Source organism: Sardina pilchardus, chromosome 11 (genome assembly GCF_963854185.1).
Source record: "Sardina pilchardus chromosome 11, fSarPil1.1, whole genome shotgun sequence".
Classification (NCBI taxonomy): Eukaryota; Metazoa; Chordata; class Actinopteri; order Clupeiformes; family Clupeidae; genus Sardina; species Sardina pilchardus.
The window spans coordinates 7430049-7449740 of record NC_085004.1 but is presented as its reverse complement, the minus strand read 5'-3'; the positions used below and the strand labels follow the sequence as shown (position 1 = coordinate 7449740).

The window sequence follows — 19692 nt, the reverse complement described above, 5'->3', positions numbered from 1 at the left end:
TATACAGATCTAGAATTTTGCGCATGTCTAGTTACGTCCACTCCTGTTACAAAACCATAACACTCCCCTGCGCAGTTTGCAACGCAAGCGCTTTACCCTCTCAACTGATACGGTTATGAGACGAATTTTGTAAGGGTTCCACGGGGTGAAATTTGTTGTTCTGAGCTCCTTTCAAACAGTCTGCAGACTGGGCGCTGAAGTCTGTACGTATCGTAGGACTGAAAGAGAGGATAGTTACCTGTTAGCTAGAGGACTAACTAGCGAATTCACTCGATGTTTCCAGCCAGCCGGTATTCAGTTCAAGGTAATGACAGCCTTTTGCGATTTTCCATCTGGTTAGCAAGCTAACGTTTATCATAAGTGAGGTGTTTGCGTTTGACCTCTGAGGTAAACATTAGCAAAATGTCAGTCCGTTGAAGTGTATGAACAATTATCTGTTTATTCACACTCTCTACTCCGATACTGAAGTACATGTAAGTTTAGCTAAAGGTAGCGAACCTTTAGTTTGCCAGCTAGCAGGCTGCGGTTTAGCCCACCAGCTAGTTAGCTGCGAAAGTAGGGGAAAGTTCACTGGGAAATATAGGTCATTCGTTCGAATTCACCAGGTATATCATCGATATGGTTGAATTGTTAAACAATCATCATTACTGACATGCTGATCTATGGCCTTTCAGGCTAAGTTACAGAATTTACGAATTAAGTCTGTGATTCAGATAAGTCAATCACTTCATGGTAGCACCACAGTATAGATTTATTTTGATGACAAACAAACACGAGTTCAATTTAGTGAGCTCAAGTAGAGCCTCGGGCTCTGGCTGCCTTCTGCAGCCCATTCATAGTATTCGGTACCGTGTGTAAAGGGTCAGTGTAACTGTATGTCCTTCTAGATCATGTACAAGGAGCTTCAATAGGTCAAGTCAACGAAATATTACCCTAAGGTCTTTTAAACTGACAGTTTCCATGCGATTGCGACGTTAATGCATGTTAAAGTTACTGTCAAAATATTTGCTCAAGTTAACATTAACGCATAATGTTTTTCTTGCTTGCTTGTCAACCATGCTGTTGAACATAGCGTGACTCAATAGCAGTTAATAGCCCAAGTTTTGAAAGGTTGTTGCCAGAGTACTTGTTGAACTTAACTGTCAGCAGAACAGTGAATGTTTAGTAACGTAAGAATTTGAGTTGTGCCATATTGACTTGGTAAATAGCCCAAAGTCGCAATTCTTGCTACTGCCAGTCTGATCTGGAATTTGCTTGTTTTGTTTCAGCCCGACGGTGTGTGCGGGCTTTGAAAACCCTTCAGAGTCGTGAACGTGTGTTATCGCAAGTGTACACAGCGCGATGGTGCAGCTCGGAGCTGTCCACGCCCAAAATCACCTCACACTACACAGTCTACCCGCGGGAGAAGGACCCACGATGGGAGGGTAGGTGTTGTCTGTACCGGCTAAAACCAAATCACCTTACGTGACTGTCCACATGTAAAGGCCAGATACACAATTGTTACACAACCTGTCATTATGTAACCTCTCACCTTTCCAAGGAACTCCTCAGATCTCCATTTTCTTATCAGCTATGATTATGGGACATGAGTCATTACTGCTACTGTAATTGTGAAATTGATTGGTCTGACGATGACTTTTCAGGCATAGACATGGAGCGCTTTGCGGACGAGGCGGACGTGGTGATCGTGGGAGGCGGCCCTGCGGGGTTGTCGGCCGCCATCAGACTGAAGCAGCTGGCCAATGAGCAGGAGAAGGAGCTGCGCGTGTGTCTGGTGGAGAAGGCCTCACAGATCGGAGCGCACACACTCTCAGGAGCATGTTTAGAACCGAGCGCGCTCACCGAGCTCATCCCTGACTGGAAGGAGCGAGGGGTAAAAACACTCACTCACTCATTCACTCATTCACTCACTCACTCACACTCATACTCTCTCTCCCACACACACAGACACACACACACACACACACACACACACACACACACACACACACACACACACTTACACTCACACACTCTGAAGCCAATTTAGACTTCAACATCCGACATCCATCATCCATCATCCATCCAGTACACACTTACACACTCAGACATCTGTATACATCTGGAGAGGACACACTCCTCGATGCTCTGAACAAACAGTAGTTTGATTAGAGGGTGACGAGATATTATTCAGTTATCTCAGTGCAGACGCACAGCCCTGCTGCATTATGGGTGACATTCATTCATGTCCTTCTTTCCCTCAGTAAACTGTTGAAATGTAGCAGTGTATTCATACTTAAAAGTGTGTGTGTGTGTGTGTGTGTGTGTGTGTGTGTGTGTGTTTTAGGCCCCTCTGAACACCCCGGTGACTGAAGACAAGTTTGCCATTTTAACAGAGAAATATAGAATTCCTGTTCCCATCCTGCCAGGTATGCACACACACTCACACACTCTCACACACACTCACACATGCTCACACACACACACACACACACACACACACACACACACACACACACACACACACACACACACACAGTCATTGTTTATGAGGTTGGATTGCTAAGATTAGTAGGATTCCCCATTTCAGGAATGCCATACAGTGTTGCAGTGCACACCTGCAGCACCAACAGGACTTTACTGGCAGCTTTAGTGTGCTCACAACATGCTCCTTCTATCAAATAAATTATATGAACTGCGCTTTACAGAGTAATGTCTCGCACACACACACACACACACACAGAACTAGATCTCAGTTTTCACAGTGGTTTCGTCTGCCCTCAGGCTTGCCCATGAATAACCATGGCAACTACATAGTGCGTCTGGGCCACTTTGTGCGCTGGCTGGGGGAGCAGGCGGAGGAGCTGGGGGTGGAGCTGTATCCGGGATACGCCGCTTCTGAGGTCAGAGGTCATCGGCATGAAAGTTCACTCGTGTCGCACATCGCCATCTTTTTCTGTATTAAGGTCTTGTTTGGTTGTGAAATCATGCTTTTGTTTGTCTGCTATATTTTTACTGCCAGGTTTTGTTTCATGAGGATGGAAGTGTGAAGGGAATTGCAACAAATGATGTGGGCATTGCAAAAGACGGTTCACCAAAGGTGCGTGTACAAGAGGAGTGATTCATATAATTAGAGTGTGTGTGCGTGTGTGTCTGTTTGCGCATGTGTTTTTTTTTTATTATTCAAAAGACGGTTCACCAAAAGTGCGTGTACAGAACCGGTGATTCATATAGTAATGTGTGTGTGCACGTGCTTGTGCACATGTTTTCTTTTTGTAATCTTGGTTCATGGTAATGTCTGATGGAGTAATGAAAGTCCATCCCCATCAATCTCGGATGTAAAACCTACACTGACAGTTCATGTTTTTTTCTGTCTGAAAAAGTTACATCTTGCCCTCTTGTTTCCCTCGGTTTCCTCCGACCTTCAGGATACATTTGAGAGAGGCATGGAGCTGCATGCCAAGGTCACGATCTTCGGCGAGGGATGCCATGGACACCTTGCCAAGCAGTTGTATAAACACTTCAACCTGCGGGAAAACTGTGAGGCACAGACCTACGCCATCGGACTCAAAGAGGTGCCCGCCATCTTTCTCCCTTAACTCTCCCTCAGGTTCTCATTAATACAGATAAGGCTGAACTAAAAGAGCAGTGGGACACATTACACTCTTGTGTGTTCAGATCACCTTTTTCCTTTATAGAGGTGTGTTGTATCCAGATCACCTATTTTCTTTATGGAGGTGTGTTGTTACTAGAGCACCCATTTCCTTTATAGAGGTGTGTTGTATCCAGATTACCTATTTCCTTATAGATAGATAGATAGATACTTATTGATCCCCAAGGGGAAATTCAAGAGGTGTGTTTTCTCCCTCTCCCCGCCCAAACTGTCTCTCAGTCACTCAGTTAGTTGCGCCACTACTGAAAGGTCACATGGGTTAATATTCAGTACCAAATGAGCTGTGTCTGAGAGGTGCTTGTGTGGTCGGGTGCAGGTGTGGACGATAGATGAGAAGAAGTGGCGTCCTGGTCGCGTGGAGCACACTGTCGGCTGGCCGCTCAACAGGAACACGTACGGAGGCTCCTTCCTGTACCACCTCAACGAGGGAGAGCCGCTGGTCGCAGTTGGGTTTGTGGTGAGCATCTCACTCACTCACTCACTCGCACGCGCGCACACACACACACACACACACACACACACACACACACACACACACACACACACACACACACACACACACACACACACACTTAATAATACAGAGGCTCCTTGCTCGACCACCTCAAAGAGGGAAAGCCCTTAGTAACTCAAGGTTAAGTGCCTTCTGAAGGGCAGAGACTGCTCCTAACATCTTCACTCAGCCACAGAATATCATGTTATTTGAACTTATTAAATCCTTCTTTATCGTAAAATGCTGATTTACACCTGGCTCCACCAGACACAAAACAAGCTGTACGTGCAAAGAGCCCAACTTTTCACACCCACACACAGCAGGTGATGTATTAATCGTGTGTGTGTGTGTGTGTGTGTGTGTGTGTGTGTGTGTGTGTGTGTGTGTGTGTGTGTGTGTGTGTGTGTGTGTGTGTGTGTGTGTGTGTGTGTGTGTGTGTGTGTAGGTAGGGCTGGACTACTCCAACCCGTACCTGAGCCCTTTCCGAGAGTTCCAGCGGTGGAAGCACCATCCATCTGTGGCTCCAACACTGGAGGGGGGAACCCGCATCGCTTACGGGGCCAGGGCCCTCAACGAGGGAGGCATGCAGGTGTGTGTGTGTGTGTGCGCACATGTGGTGCTTTGATCCATTCCATGGAACAAAATGTTTTCTGGGAAAATCTGCCGATAAGTCTGTAAAATTGCTTTTCCCCATGATTTTGAAGTGCTGAATTCAGATATTTTGTTTACCAAACAAGATTTTGCATTTTAAACCTGCAAATTAGCTTCGTAGCAAAGGCCTCCATTTTATGACCCTGCAGGTAAAGAGGGTAATATCACCTTGAAGCGTATTGTTTATGTCAGCACTTCGTATATCAAGTGAAATCGTACTCAACAATCAACATCTCTGTTGGTGCTGGCAATTGTAGATATCTTTATCTCTCGCCACCTGCAATTCTCTCCATCATCCTACCTTCCCTCACTTCTCTCTCTCTCTCTCTCTCTCTCTCTCTATCTCTCTCTCTCTCTGTCTCTTTCGTCCTGCAGTCCCTGCCTAAGCTGACGTTCCCAGGAGGGCTTTTGATTGGCTGCAGCCCCGGCTTCATGAATGTTCCCAAGATCAAAGGCACACACACAGCCATGAAGAGCGGCATGCTGGCAGCAGAGACCATCTTCGCCAAGATCACCGACGAGAGCCTGGAATCCGAAACCGCAGGTGACAAGACCCTACCACACACACCCACACTGTTACACTCTCACACACACACACACACACACACACACACACACACACACACACACACACACATACACACACACAAACTGTTACAATCACACACAGCTGTCTGACTCACAGGTGAACTCGTATTAGGGCTTTGACTTTTGGCCAAAAATCATATTCGAAGTTTGTTTGTTTATTAATATCAAACTTTGAATATATTCGAATATTTGTTAATAATATTTTGACCATTATTTTTACGCTATTGAAAAACACGCAGCATTCATTAAGCTGAATTTCCTTTCCCTGCTCTCCCTCAGTCTCTCTGTCACTCATGCGTCTGTCTCTCTCTCTCTCACACACACATACACACACACGTACACAGCCCCTCCACTCCGTGCACACCGCGTCTGTCTCCATGAAAACAAGATCCCTGGAAGCTTGATTACACCGACATAACGCTGCTCGGGTGGAGGCACTATGCATACAACTTTACCAAATAGTATTTAAGTAGCCTAAACTCATTCTCCATGGCCCGCTTTCTCTTGTCCTCCCTCGTGTGCACTCAATGGACACCCGTCCCTCGACATGCATCCTAAACATTCACAATCGTGAAAGCAATGACTCATAAGACAACAAGCTAAATTATCCGGTTAGCATGATTAGTATGCTGCACAGATTAAAACTCTTGCATTCAAGTTGACTGACCATCTCAATACCAATGTGTCCAAGACCATTCCAAGACTTAAAAGGGCCTGTCCCAATGAGGAAGTTAGCTTACCTTGAAACTTACACACACGTGGGGAAACTGAATAGGCTAGTCAAACCACTCGCTAACATCACAGGAGCCCAGATGAGTAATAGCCTTGCTAATGAGCTCATGATTCACGACTTTAGTTTACCAGATGTGAGAAAGCCGCTGAATCTGAAAACAACGTTAGCATGCAAACACATGTACAAAAAAACAGGTTCGAATATTAAGAGCTGCCTAAAATTCGTTCGAATATCATACATTTTTCAAAAAATTGGAGATGGAGAGGGATGTCCCTAGTAGGAATAGGTAGTGTGTTCCAACAACAAGGAATATTGGATTACCCCAATACAGGGCTGTGCAGTGCGAGCAGGTCGTCGCAAATGCAACAAAAAATATATTCGTGCGAGTAGAACAAATAAAATGGGCGCACACATGCGAGTACTGATTTCAACCCTTTCTTTCGCATTTTGTTCCTAAAATGAATCCACACAAAGTGGATCAAAGTATAGTAAAAAAACCTCTTACGCTTGACTCTTGACACTCACGCTTTCAGCATCAACCTCGCGCTCTGCACGCAGACGCAAGAAATGTCACTCAAAATCCATTCTTCTTTTTCTTCAATCTGTTCGTTACACGCACTGTATCATATAGCCACTCTGCGTCTTTTTATGCAAGTTCACATTAAATCCATTCCACTAACAATATGAGAATACCGTGAAGTTTTATGTTGAGCACTGGTTGTCACTCATTGGATATATAACAGATATACCAAACTCCAAGTCATGGTAGAGTAAGTTAAGCACCCAGCCAATTAGACATGACCAAGGAAAAAGTGAACGGGACTCACAATGCCATGCCACGGTACATACCTAAATCATAGAACATTGCTGGACACTCATCCAGAAATATTTTCTTTACCTTGTTAGTTTTTTGAACATTCATGTTATTTAATGAAAACATGTATCCTTCAGCTATGCGTGACTATTTTCCTAAAACCGAATGAAACCTAATTATGTTCACTTACGGTACTTCTTAAAGTGACAGGCACTCAATTCGACCTACACACCACCCCTGTAATATCATTAAAGACAAGTGTAATCAATATCAAGTATTCGAATTACTGAATATGTTAAGTTGTAAGTAATTATGCAGATCCTATACTATAAATTGTTAACAAAATGTATACAAATTATGAATTCAAAATATGAAATAGAAATAGAAATAAGACAAGCCATTTTCTGTGTGTGTGGAGGGTTGAGCAGGATTGCCACTGCTGTGAATGATGTGTATCATTTAGGAGCACCTGTGCTCCTAGTCAAAAAGCTAAGCGTACAGCCCTGCCCCAATATATACAGTAGGAATAGAAATACATTTGATCCCAAATGACTGTGTGGTCACTCCCTGCGCACATCAGCATCAGCAGTCAAACAGACGAGCATTCAGCAAGCAGTGGATTTTACTGGGCGCCACTGACCCAAGACGAGCATTCAGCAAGCAGTGGATTTTACTGGGCGCCACTGACCCAAGACGAGCATTCAGCAAGCAGTGGATTTAACTGAGCGCCACTGACCCAATTCCACCAGTAATGGATGCAGCAGCCAAGCTTGACGCTGGTTTACACAGACGAGTATTTGATATCAGGTGCCACTGCCACGCATATCTCAGAGTGACTGCGAACACAAATAGCCTAAACCTAGCTAGATTTGACGACTCTCACAGGAATGGTTCTGCGTTGAATCTACCAAATGTGTGGGATGAGCGGCATAACACTTTTGAGCGCTTTATCTTTTTTTTTTTTTTTATCACTCGTCTACTATGAATGCATAGCCCACTGCATCTTGTAATTTGTTGTGACAAACACTTGTGCCATCTAGCCTACAGCTAACAACAACTTGTGACGGCTATTCATTCACGTGTTGTAAAATACTAAAATTGTCTGAGGTTTACACAGGCTAGTTTAAACTTTAAACTGTAGCTTCTTGTCTCCCATGCCAGTTTCATTCATCCCGACCGGGCGGGACGCACGTTTCCGTTTTGTAGAAATAATTCCTGAATGTTTTTGTTCAGAGCTGAACATGCAACTGTATTTGACAGATGACAGATTTGGGTGCTAGTGACAAAATATTAGCGTTCAATGCGGTACGATCTCGCTAATTATGTTTTAAAAAGCATTAAACACGTTCCGGCTCTCTTAGGCTATATTGCAAGAGGCACACACAATATACAACTTCAATCAAAGAATTGCAGCTTTAGGCTACTAAATCACAATTCACTAACTTTACCATACAGTCGCAATGTTACATTTTCATACAGTTTCATCTTTATTTCATGGTATATTCTAAAATATCCACCATTACAAATATTCTTGGTTTTAATAGAATATTATAATATTGACTGGCTTTAAAATATATCCTATGGTGCTATGCTGAGCAGTGCAAAGGTTTTGAAAGATACAAAAGGCCCTGTATTGAAGTTGTAAACTTACACTTTTAAGATATAATATTTTCTAAATTGTGTTAATGATGTTTAATTGGTTGCTGATACAATTAAATCTGATACAACGAATGTGAAATCCAGGTATATTGCTGTCATTAGTGTCAAAATTCAACATTTTCAACATTAATGAAATGCTGACAGCCTACTAAATTTTTACTTCAGCTGACCTCCTTGTCTTAAAGTAAATCAGAAAAGAAGTTATTTAGATAAGTGTGTGCTAGACTGCTCCTGTAGCCAACAATCCCCTCTCTACCCTTTGGGAATTGAACTGTTATATGATCCTTGGTGATGTAAATTATGAAAACCCCTTTCTTTGGTTGGTCTTGATGCCCCCCCCCCGTCGTAGGGCAGTGGCGGCGATGCGGCGGGGACGCTACGGCGACGCCCCCTTCCCCTGGACAGACACCACCTTAACTAACAAATTTTCTGGGGGAAACCCTGCACACACACATGGCATGTCTACCATCTTGGTGTTGACAAGTGGATCAGAATGAAGCATGAGAGCCAGGCTGTGATTGAGGCCTGACAAATTAATGACACACACACACACACACACACAGTGAGGCTATAAATGTGTGTCCTCAGCAAGCCATCACATGCTACAGCAGTTTATGGGGCTGATGATTGGAAGCTGGACGAAGGTTAACCCGCCTTGACTCGTCTCGTCTGTGGCATGGTCTGGTGGTTGATCTTTAAACAGCTGTGTGTTTGAGTTGGCAACGGCCGCCCGCATCACTGGAAACTTCTTATCTCCCTCCAGTCCCCACCCACTACTACACACGAGTCAAAAAAAAAGAAACTTTGTGCCAAAAAACATCCTGCTTTTATCATCTTTCGTTGTAGGTAGGAAGTGATTTTTGTTGTTGTTGTTGTTGGATTCTATTCTGAAATCTGCCTTTTCCCCTCATAGGTGTCCATGTACCGGAATATGCGGAAAGCCTGAAGAACTCGTGGGTCTGGAAGGAGCTCCAGGATGTGCGGAACATCCGTCCCTCCTTCCACAACTACTTTGGCCTGTACGGAGGAATCGTGTACACTGGGGTCTTCTACTGGATCTTCCGAGGGAAGGAGCCCTGGACGCTCAAACATGCAGGTGAGCCCAGGGCTGAGGAGACATGGAGTAAAACAGGGTGTCGCAGTAGTAAAATGTAGTAAAAAGAATCTGCCAAAATTGAGGCCCTTGTAAGGTAGTAAAAGGTAACAAACACAATTGGACTTTTTAGTACATTTTCCATCACCACTTCATAATGAGTTTAAAAAAGTGCAAATTGCAGTCCCAAACTGATTTTAGGTTTGAAGATCATATTGGACTTGACAAAACGTTGAGTAAAATTGAGTTTTGTTAGACTTTGAATTAGACTAAAAGTATGAATGATATCAAACTAATACGTATTTTCAAGGCTAATAGGCTAATACTAAATCTAAATCAGCTGCCAAAAGTAACACTTGATCTGAGGGGATCCTGTTTTTTGGGTTACATGTCTGACCAGCAGGTAAACAATCCAGAGTCTGGGCACTGGGTTCTATTAGTAAAGACGGCCTACCTGTAAATGGGTTCTATTAGTAAAGACGGCCTACCTGTAAATGGGTTCTACAAGTAAAGGGGGCTTACCTGTAAATGGGTTCTACTAAAAAAGACGGCCTACCTGTAAATGGATTCTACTAGTAAAGATGGCTTCCCTGTAAATGAGTTCTACTGTACTAGTAAAGGCATGAACAGCTGACAAAGCGGCCGCATTTATTAGACGTCATTATCTGCCCAGTGAACCTAACCCCAATTGACGGAAATTTTAATTCAATTAGATGTGAACAGCAGGTGGCGGTATACATTCCGCATATATGCTTCATGTCTGAATATCTATTGCTGTTAGAAATTCAGCAAGCAATTATCGCAAAATGTGAAGAAAACCTGTCTGAGAACGTGTGTGTGTGTGTGTGTGTGTGTGTGTGTGTGTGTGTGTGTGTGTGTGTGTGTGTGTGTGTGTGTGTGTGTGTGTGTGTGTGTGTGTGTGTGTGTGTGTGTGTGTGTGTGTGTGTGTGTGTGTGTGTGTGTGTGTGTGTGTGTGTGTGTGTGTGTGTGTGTGTGTAGGATTCTACTAGTAAAGGGGCCTTACCTGTAAATGAAACAGATGTGTGCTTTATTCATTATTCACTGTTTCTCTTCTCTTCTCACACACACACACACGCAGGTCTGGACAGTGCGCAGTTGAAGCCAGCGCACCAGTGCACCCCCATCGAGTACCCCAAACCGGACGGGAAGATCAGCTTTGACCTGCTGTCGTCGGTGGCGCTGAGCGGGACCAATCACGAGGGAGACCAGCCTCCTCACCTCACACTCAGGAACGACGGCGTGCCTGTGGCCCAGAACCTCTCCGTCTACGACGGACCAGAGCAGAGGTTCTGCCCAGCAGGTACACACAAACACACACACACGTGCGTGCGCACATACACTCACACACACACACACACACACACAGTCTGGATGGTGGGTTGGTTGATTGGTTAGTGGTTGGTGACTTGTTTCTGTGGTGTGACACACTCAAGCCTATTATATATTTTTGGTAATTTCCACCCTACAAACTCCCAGACAGCTAATTTATGGAAACTTCAGATTATTTGCATAATTCAGCTTGTGTGATTTAATAGTTATGTTTTTTACTGTGTAAATACTAATATGAAGGCATTGAAGTAATTAGCTCATTAAAATGTAAATGAGTGTGATGTAAGAGTTGCTTAGAAGGCCCCAAACGAGACGCTCATATGATCACGCCGAATACTGTGAGAGTTCTTGTTATAGTGGTAATGAGTTTGGATGAAGGGAAAGAAAGGGCATTTTAAATGCTCATTTTTTTCCTTCCTCTAAGCTTGTGTGTGTATGCGCGTGTGTGCGCACATGCGTCTGTGTGCGCGTGTATGTGCGTGCGTGCGTGTGTGGCTGCGTGCGTAATAGTGGGTTAATGTTCCTGTGTGTCCACACAGGTGTGTACGAGTACGTTCCCTTGGAGACGGGCGAGGGCATGAGGCTCCAGATCAACGCCCAGAACTGCGTCCACTGCAAGACCTGCGACATCAAGGACCCGAGCCAGAACATCAACTGGGTGGTACCGGAGGGGGGCGGTGGGCCCGCCTACAATGGCATGTGATTGGCCTTCTCTCGTCTGTTCCATGTTTTGTTTTTTTCTTCTATGCAGGAATATGAAGAGGCATCTAGTTTTTATTATCTGTGGGGGCCTTAAATACACACATACGCACAGAATACACACCCGTACTGCTTACAGAGCGACAGTCCAGGCTTATGGTTTCTGGAGTCCTGATGAGGCTTTTGAACTGTTTCCCTATGTGCCTAGAGATGTACTTGAAACGAGGGGTTCCGACGTGTCTCAATGGGCATTGAGCCAGTTTACGTGGCTTTGATGTGGAGGAGGTAACTTTCATTAAATTATGTGGAAACACACAGGTTGAACAACAGAGGAAAGATTTATACACGTTGTTATTTGTATGATTTTGCTGATACTAATGTACTGGCCCAAAGAAAGTTGTTTGTTGTTTTTTTTTTAACAAACACAGGTGAACTCTAATCTCCAACCTACTGGGAATTAGTTTGAGAAAGGGTCAAATTCCGCTGCTAGTGTTGTTAGCCTGTTAGCATTACTGCAGCTCTGTGACAGATGAACTCTGTTCTGTACATAGTCAAAGATTGTCAGTTAATTGTGGAGAATAAACATTTTCTACCACACTTGTCGAGTGGCCTGAAAATACACACACACACACACGAAGAGAAAGGGGTTTCACATGAATTGTGCATCACATTTGTGGTATTTTTTATTTATTTATTTTAATACAAAGGTCAACGATGGTCTTCTGGCAAGTAAACACAAACTGTTCATTTCAGTGAGACGCGACCCCAACCAAAACACGATTTCAAATCAAATAAATACATGAATGCACTTAAGGTCCGAGTTGTTCTGAGGGTGTGTGTGCACGCCGCAAAAAGCAGCAGTCTTCACTCAAGCCATCAGCCTGACTTGATGTTCATGTTGGGTTAGCAGAGCAAAACTCCTCGTCATGTTTGAATTACACACCACCATACTCTTAACGTACGCTAGCCGGTTACAGAAACTCATGAACAAGGTTCGGTTCAAGTCTTAGAGGATGAGATGTTGGAGTGATGAGCAGCGAGTTGCGAGTTGTCCCGGTCGGTCTCATGCGAACATCTTGGCGAACATCTTCTTCTCCTTGTCCTTCTCCTCCTTCACTCTCTGCTTCACGCGCTGCATCTCGTTGGCGATGGCTGCCGAGGAAAAGACTGGTCAGAGGCTGCGCTAGAAAAGACTCATCAGAGGATGCTCTAAAAAAAGGCTAAAAAAAAATGTATGGCTACTATGGCTTTCTTCCGGCAACTCTCGCATTGAGCCCAGGAATAAGTTAAAAACACTTTCTTTAAATCTGGGGCATAACACTATAAAACGGCAACTGGTTTCAACCCACACCAGGGGTACCTCCCAACCTCGATCCTCGATGCTCGTTCCCACTGATCTATAACTAACACTGGATAGACTATCCCATTGTTGCCGCCCCATCATTCTTTATGTAGATCAGTGAGGATCGAGGAGTGAGGGAGGACGTATAAAAGCCCAAATGAGAGGCAACCCGGGTCTTCGTCAGGGCGTGATACTAGAGACGGCTTGAACTCCACTGGCCCAGAGCATAAATAAAGCTCTTGTGCGGTGATGGAAAAACACTTACCTTTGTCATTGGGAGCGATTTCCTGTGCTTTCTTCAGATCAGTCTGATTGGAAGAAAAAGGAAAATGCGTCAGGAGAATAAGCCCACTGTGACACACAGACCTGGAGTTACTGTCTAGTTGTGTTAAATTCAACATACATTTCTACTACCCCCCAGTCACACACAGGCAGAACAAAGATCTGTGTGTACATAAGTACAACTTTCTGTGTTGATAAGAAGTGGTGTGTGTGTGTGTGTGTGTGTGTGTGTGTGTGTGTGTGTGTGTGTGTGTGTGTGTGTGTGTGTGTGTGTGTGTGTGTGTGTGTGTGTGTGTGTGTGTGTGTGTGTACCATGGCATTGTTGAACTCCTTCATGCCCTGCCAGGCTTGCGCCCTCCTGAACAGAGCTTTAGTGTTGGTCTCATCCATCTCCACAACCTGAGAATAACAGTAAATATATATCATCACACATCCCACAACCTGAGAATAACGCAGTAAATAACAGTAAGAAGTTCCATTGCAAGAAGTGACCAGGCTACTCGCAGAGTGATATCAAAGACGTGAATCGGAACACAAACCCTGTTGCCATTAACTGCGGTCATTAAATCAAATATCCTTGATTACTAATCGGGCAGCAAATGGCAGCTGCATTTTCTGATATAAAGTTATTACACTATTAGGCTTGAAATGATCACACACGTCAGGATTATGACAAATGTTTCCAAAAAAATGCAAATCCAAAGAGACATAATGACCAGTAAGATTCCACAAGTCTCCCATGAACATTCGTGCAGCGGGGGCTTACTCTTGTCTGCATAAAGGGGGATCTCTTAACTGCGTCACAGGCTACAATGGTATACATGTCTGTCAACAATATCGCAATAATCACAGGTACAATTTTCACAAAACATGGTGGAAAGGTGCGAGCTACCACAGGCTAATTTTTAGAGCAGATCGACCTCAAAAGGAACTTCAAAGTATTTTCCATGTAGTAGCCTATCTTTTTCTCGCAACGACAGAGAAAGAAAAACTTGGGAGTGGCGTTTCTTTTTAGTAAATGATGAATTTGTGCACAGTCATTCATAACAAATGAAATAAAGAGGCCTTTATAGAAATAAATCTTAGAAGTCATGTTGCCTGTTACATCAAAAGTCCACTCAATCGCGATTCAATGCAAAAAGTAGACTGGTAAATAAAGAAGGCAAATTGCATAATAGCAATTTTGCAAATGTTGTGCCTCGCAGACCAAAGAAAGTAAAGGAGATGATTTGCACTTCATGTGGACTCATGGTTGTCTAATATGAGGTTATATTTAGCCTGTCTGGTTGAGAATTGTTAATACACTTGCAAGGAGCAAGTGCCTTTTTTTAAACCACTGACCTAAATAAGAAAGGGACACCATTTTGAACCGGTGGTTTCATACATCCACCATTTTGGGTCTAGGGTTTCGTGTTGCCTGCTTGCCTACATCATTGCAGTTGTCTATGGCGTCCACCATTTTGGGTCTAGGGTTTCGTGTTGCCTGCCTACCTCATTGCAGTTGTCTATGGCATCCTGCCACAGCTGCAGCTTGAGCTGGCAGGCCGCGGTGTTGAGCATGCAGCTCAGGGCCGTGGGCTTCAGCTTCTTCTGGACACTCTCGTCCTCCATGGCCTCACCACACACCTCCAGGTACCTGCAGCAGAGACAGCACAGGCTCTCACCATCATCATCAACACATGAGCTTTTTAATGTGCCCTTTAACTTGTGTGTGATTTACACCAACTCTAAGACAAATAAGTCACCTGGACCTTTCAGGTGAAGCCTGACCACTCCCCTCCCGAGAATGTTAATATCAGCATTATGTTAGTGAATGAATGACAGCGTGCAAGTATTAAGTTAATATGTAAGTTAAGGGAGTGTTCAGGTAGTATAAGTTGTTGTGTAAGTTAATATACTTTCGGGTAGTATAAGTTATCGTACAAGTTAATGCACATGCAATGCATACTTTACCTGAGGGCTTTGAAGTACTTCCCAATAGCAGACTGCCAGTTCTGGTTTTTGAAGAAGTTGTTTCCGATGTTTTTCACGTCTTCAGCCACCGCAAGCACTTTGTCAACCTTAATTACAAAACAAAATGAAAGACATTCTTCCCTGACACTTGCAAAACTACAGTTAATGTTAAAGGGTGGCTACCATTACTTGCATGATACTGAGAAATTACTGTCAAAATGTTTGCAAACTGAATAACTAAATTTCCTAGCTCTGGTGAAATCGTATTTCCATAACAGTACGTCATCCATTGTTTAAAAAGTTCAGCATGAGCATGGTTCCAGTAAAACTAAGAGAAGAATCTGCACATACATCTTTGAAATCCACATCGGAATCTTCTGGAAAGTCTGGGTGGGCATCCCCTGACCCGTCACTCGGAGCGACTCCCCAGTCATCGCCGTCCTTGTGCTCCCCACACTCAGCAATAACGCAGGGCTGCGGATGAAAGAGGAGAAACAGAGTGCACCTAATTACTCCAGATCTCACATACACAGCGATATCCGAAGAGCGCTCAAATGTAGCCGAACCTCATTACTCAAGATCCTCACAGCAGTCAGTATAAGAGGGTCACTCAAATTTAGGCAAACATTTGCAGATGTTTGCAAACAGTTTTGTGTTTGGCTTTAGTTTTCCGCAAACATTCGCAGGAGGTAGTTCTCCACGAACATGCTAGGAGCAGGGCGGAAGGTTGCCGTTCAGATGGAATGTTGAGGCTACGCAAAGTAGTTCTAGTCTACTAGTTTATCTGGTCAGAGAAAATGTGTTTGCTGCAAATGTCCGCCTCTGTTCAGAGAATTTGAATGCCCGTCAGACCAAACAGAAACCAAATCTCAATACATCAGACCACAGAAATTGAATTTCCCCTTGGGGATCAATAAAGTATCTATCTATCTATCTAGAAATTATATTAACATCATCAGACAGACATGAGCATCTGCTAACAATCATAGCCCAACAAAACGACAGACAAGACTTCAACACATTACAAACACATGCACACACTTGCAGCAAAATATCAGCATCAGTACACAGTACACACAAAAACAACATCAGCAGATATCAACACTACATCACAGATATAGATAACAGCATAATCCACTCTAGCAAACTATCAGACACAACCACACAGACAGAAAAACACAGTCCCTCTTCCATGACAATACTTATTTTAACATATTTTTTATTTAATATTATTATCATTATCTATTTATTTCATATTATGTTATCCATTGTATTTTAATGTACCTTCCTTTCCTCTATTATGCACTATAACTTGTGGCCATGTAAACTCAGGTTCATTGTAAATGAGGGCCTCCCTTTATGACGTTCAGAGAATTATATAAAGGTATACAATTACCATTATTAACACATTACTACTACTAACAGTGATCATACACACATCATTAATCTGGCTCATGTGACATACACACATGATCAATCTTGCTCATGTGTCATACACACATTATTAATCTCTCTGATGTGCAGGCTGCACACCTGACAGGTGTTCCATGTGCTCGGGTCTCACCTTGACAGGTGCGTCCTCCACAGTGTCCATCTCCTCCAGCATCTTCACCATCCCCATGCCCTTCAGCACCTGCCCGAACACCACGTGCTTTCCGTCCAGGTGCGGCGTGGCCACCGTCGTGATGAAGAACTGGGAGCCGTTGGTGCCAGGACCAGCGTTGGCCATGCTGAGAAGCGCGGGCTTGTCATGCTGAAGGAGAGACCAGGCCGAGGCCACTCGTTAGTTCAGAAATCTCCGGCAGATTTGTTTAGAAACTTTTGCACAGTGTGTCTGGGTAAGAAGTCAATTTGGGAGACTGTTCCTTGGACACAACACAGTCTGATGCAATAACTATTTCTCTAAGAATGCACTTTTTTGTAGGCATCCGAGAAGGATGAAACCTTAGAGACAAATTAAGTAAATGATATGGGGATGATGATTTTGGGGCAGCCGTGGTGTACTGGTTAGCGCATCGGGCTTGTAACCGGAGGGTTGCCGGTTCGATCCCCGACCAGTCCACCACGGCTGAAGTGCCCTTGAGCAAGGCACCTAACCCCTCACTGCTCCCCGAGCGCCGCTGGTTGGGCAGGCAGCTCACTGCTCTGGGTTGTGTGATTCACCTCACTGTGTGTTCACTGTGTGCTGTGTGTTCACTAATTCGGTTAAATTGGGTTAAATGCAGAGAATTGAATTTCCCTCACGGGATCAAAAAAGTATATATTCTATTCTATTCTATTCTATTCTGGTCTCACGCGGCCTCTTCAACTTCAACTCTTGCCATTGAGAAACTGTATGGATGACAATATTTCTGTTTTAACTGGCTTGCATCAATTGCTGCAGTGGAAGCATTAGTTTAATTGATTTCTATATAACTTTGCCCTCTATCTCACTGTTGTGCCATCAACCTCTGACCATAAGTTTAGACATACTTTTTATATAGCCGTGTAGGTCACAGGATAAATCTTTATGATACCATTAGTTGGCATGAAGGAGTGTAAAAGAAGAAATCATTGTGGCAACAGGCTGTGTAGACAGAGCAATTATTCAAATCATTATGTTTTCATGAATGCATGCTTACAGTCTGCAATTAAAGTGGGAACAATGTCAAAATTGAAAAATGAAATTCAATTTGATATTTCATTAAATTAGCAATGAAATTAAAACAGCCTTCTCCTTTTAGATTTTTTGTCTTATAGATCTATCCGTCTTCAGATCAGCTGCCTGGGAAACAATGACAACATACAGTGAAAGACCTCTACATAATGCCCATTTTAATCGCAATTTAAGATACAGGCCTGCTGACTGGCTGTAATCTGACGTGTGAGAGAAGTCGCTTCACCTGATAGTGGAAATTTTCATCCTCAAACTTCTCTCCATAGATGCTTTCCCCGCCAGTCCCATTCTGGTTGGAGAAGTCTCCACCCTGGATCATAAACTTCTTGATGACTGTAAGAGGATTCAGAGATGGACTGATAGTCAGCGTTTGTGGATGTAACACAGTTGAGATACTACCAATATAGCAAGACCAAGAACTGCTCTAGGGCTGCATTGGTCTTTTTCATTCATCATTCACATTGGGCCTGGCTGTGCCAATGAATTAGTAACACAACAGTGTTAATGGAAACACGTGATAGAATACAGATAAAGTCATGTCAGGGTTTATACAACAGATACAGATGCTTCAAAACTCAACTCAGCCGCTTTGGTCCAGTATTGAGTGCTATATCGAAACATCTGATGGTAGACCAATGTTCGTGCGAATATAGCCTAGGGTAGGTATAAAACATGCCATAGACGTTGCTAAATGTAGTTGTTCTGGTATGGTTGCTTTATCAATTATACTCACTCCGGTGAAACGGGCATCCTTTGAAATGCAGAGGCTTTCCTGTGCTTTGGCCAATGCCCTTCTCGCCAGTGCAGAGCGCACGGAAATTCTCAGCAGTCTTCGGAACGACGTCGGCGAAGACCTCGAAGACGATTCTACCAACTAATCAAATGAATTGAATTACTAACATAATCTCTATTCACCTTATACCCATATGCACTGTGATATAGCACACTCCTGGAGGTGTCATGACAAAATGTCATAAGTTGGACAACACTAAATCATTAGAAGACTTATCCAATGCACGTGGTTCACATAAAGAATGAAATCAATCGTTAGCTCTGCTAGCTAGTTACTTAGCTAAAAGCTAGCTGGTATCAAGACGAATTACATGATATATGCACGTTATACGTGGCTATACATAAGAATATCAAAAGTATCGTGCCCTGGGTCATCATACACACAGACTGCAAATCAACACAACACGTCAGTTTAACATTAGAAGCTCAATCAGAATGCCGCTAGCTTGGCTACGGCTAAACAGAAATAGCTGTCTAATGTTAGCGATGATCAAGCTAGAGGCGTAATGTAACATTACTCGCTTTATTGCATTAATTCCTGACCTCTTTCACCACCGATATCTACATCAAAGAAAACCCGAGGGTTGTCTGGGTTCGAAGGCTTGTTAACGGGTGCTGGGTTTGACATTGTTATTGGTTTATCTGAAACGATGGACGGAGCCTTGTCAGGAGTCCACAAACCGGCTTGAATGCAGGTGGTGTGTGTCTTCCACTTGGACAGTTTCTGGAACTTTACTGGCAAACATTGATGTGTATGTTCCGCCACCTATCGGCTTGGAGGGAACACACATTTCCACACGCTGTTCTCGTCTGATTCTCGTGGCTGCTTTTTCTCCCACTACACTCAGTTTTAATGCAAAAGAGCTTTGACATATGCTTTTGCCCTGTCAAGTTGATCATCGGTATTAATGGTCTGCAGTAAAGAAAGGTTTCGC

At 43.6% G+C, this 19692-nt stretch overlaps 2 protein-coding genes across 2 annotated transcripts; one reads left to right on the top strand and one right to left on the bottom strand.

Moving 5' to 3' along the window:
- Nucleotides 1-85: 85 nt before the first annotated feature.
- On the top strand, nt 86-12329 carry etfdh (electron transfer flavoprotein dehydrogenase). Its single transcript, XM_062550064.1, has 13 exons — nt 86-304; nt 1269-1424; nt 1644-1873; nt 2327-2408; nt 2764-2882; nt 3002-3079; nt 3408-3554; nt 3969-4109; nt 4591-4734; nt 5172-5340; nt 9504-9686; nt 10783-11004; nt 11573-12329. Exons 1-13 carry the CDS (start codon nt 274-276, stop codon nt 11734-11736), a joined length of 1866 nt encoding a protein of 621 aa, XP_062406048.1. The 5' UTR covers nt 86-273; the 3' UTR covers nt 11737-12329.
- A 55-nt stretch (nt 12330-12384) lies between these two features.
- ppid (peptidylprolyl isomerase D) lies at nt 12385-19474 on the bottom strand. The gene is made up of 10 exons (XM_062550065.1): nt 19301-19474; nt 18699-18839; nt 18192-18298; nt 16874-17062; nt 15661-15783; nt 15310-15416; nt 14848-14992; nt 13669-13755; nt 13340-13382; nt 12385-12884 (listed from the first exon to the last, which is right to left on the bottom strand). The coding sequence occupies exons 1-10, from the start codon at nt 19383-19385 to the stop codon at nt 12796-12798; spliced, it is 1116 nt and encodes a 371-aa protein (XP_062406049.1). The 5' UTR covers nt 19386-19474; the 3' UTR covers nt 12385-12795.
- Between the last annotated feature and the right edge of the window lie 218 nt (nt 19475-19692).

Excerpts from the sequence above, each read along its gene's own strand:
- etfdh (XM_062550064.1), top strand. The coding sequence starts at position 274 with ATGTTTCCAGCCAGCCGGTATTCAGTTCAAG. Across the intron at positions 3,080-3,407 it reads CAAAAGACGGTTCACCAAAG|GATACATTTGAGAGAGGCAT; the intron begins GTGCGTGTACAA and ends TCCGACCTTCAG. Across the intron at positions 4,110-4,590 it reads TGGTCGCAGTTGGGTTTGTG|GTAGGGCTGGACTACTCCAA; the intron begins GTGAGCATCTCA and ends GTGTGTGTGTAG.
- ppid (XM_062550065.1), bottom strand. The coding sequence starts at position 19,385 with ATGTCAAACCCAGCACCCGTTAACAAGCCTTCGAACCCAGACAACCCT. Across the intron at positions 13,383-13,668 it reads AGGAGTTCAACAATGCCATG|ACTGATCTGAAGAAAGCACA; the intron begins GTACACACACAC and ends TCTTCCAATCAG. Across the intron at positions 12,885-13,339 it reads AATCGCTCCCAATGACAAAG|CCATCGCCAACGAGATGCAG; the intron begins GTAAGTGTTTTT and ends TTTCCTCGGCAG.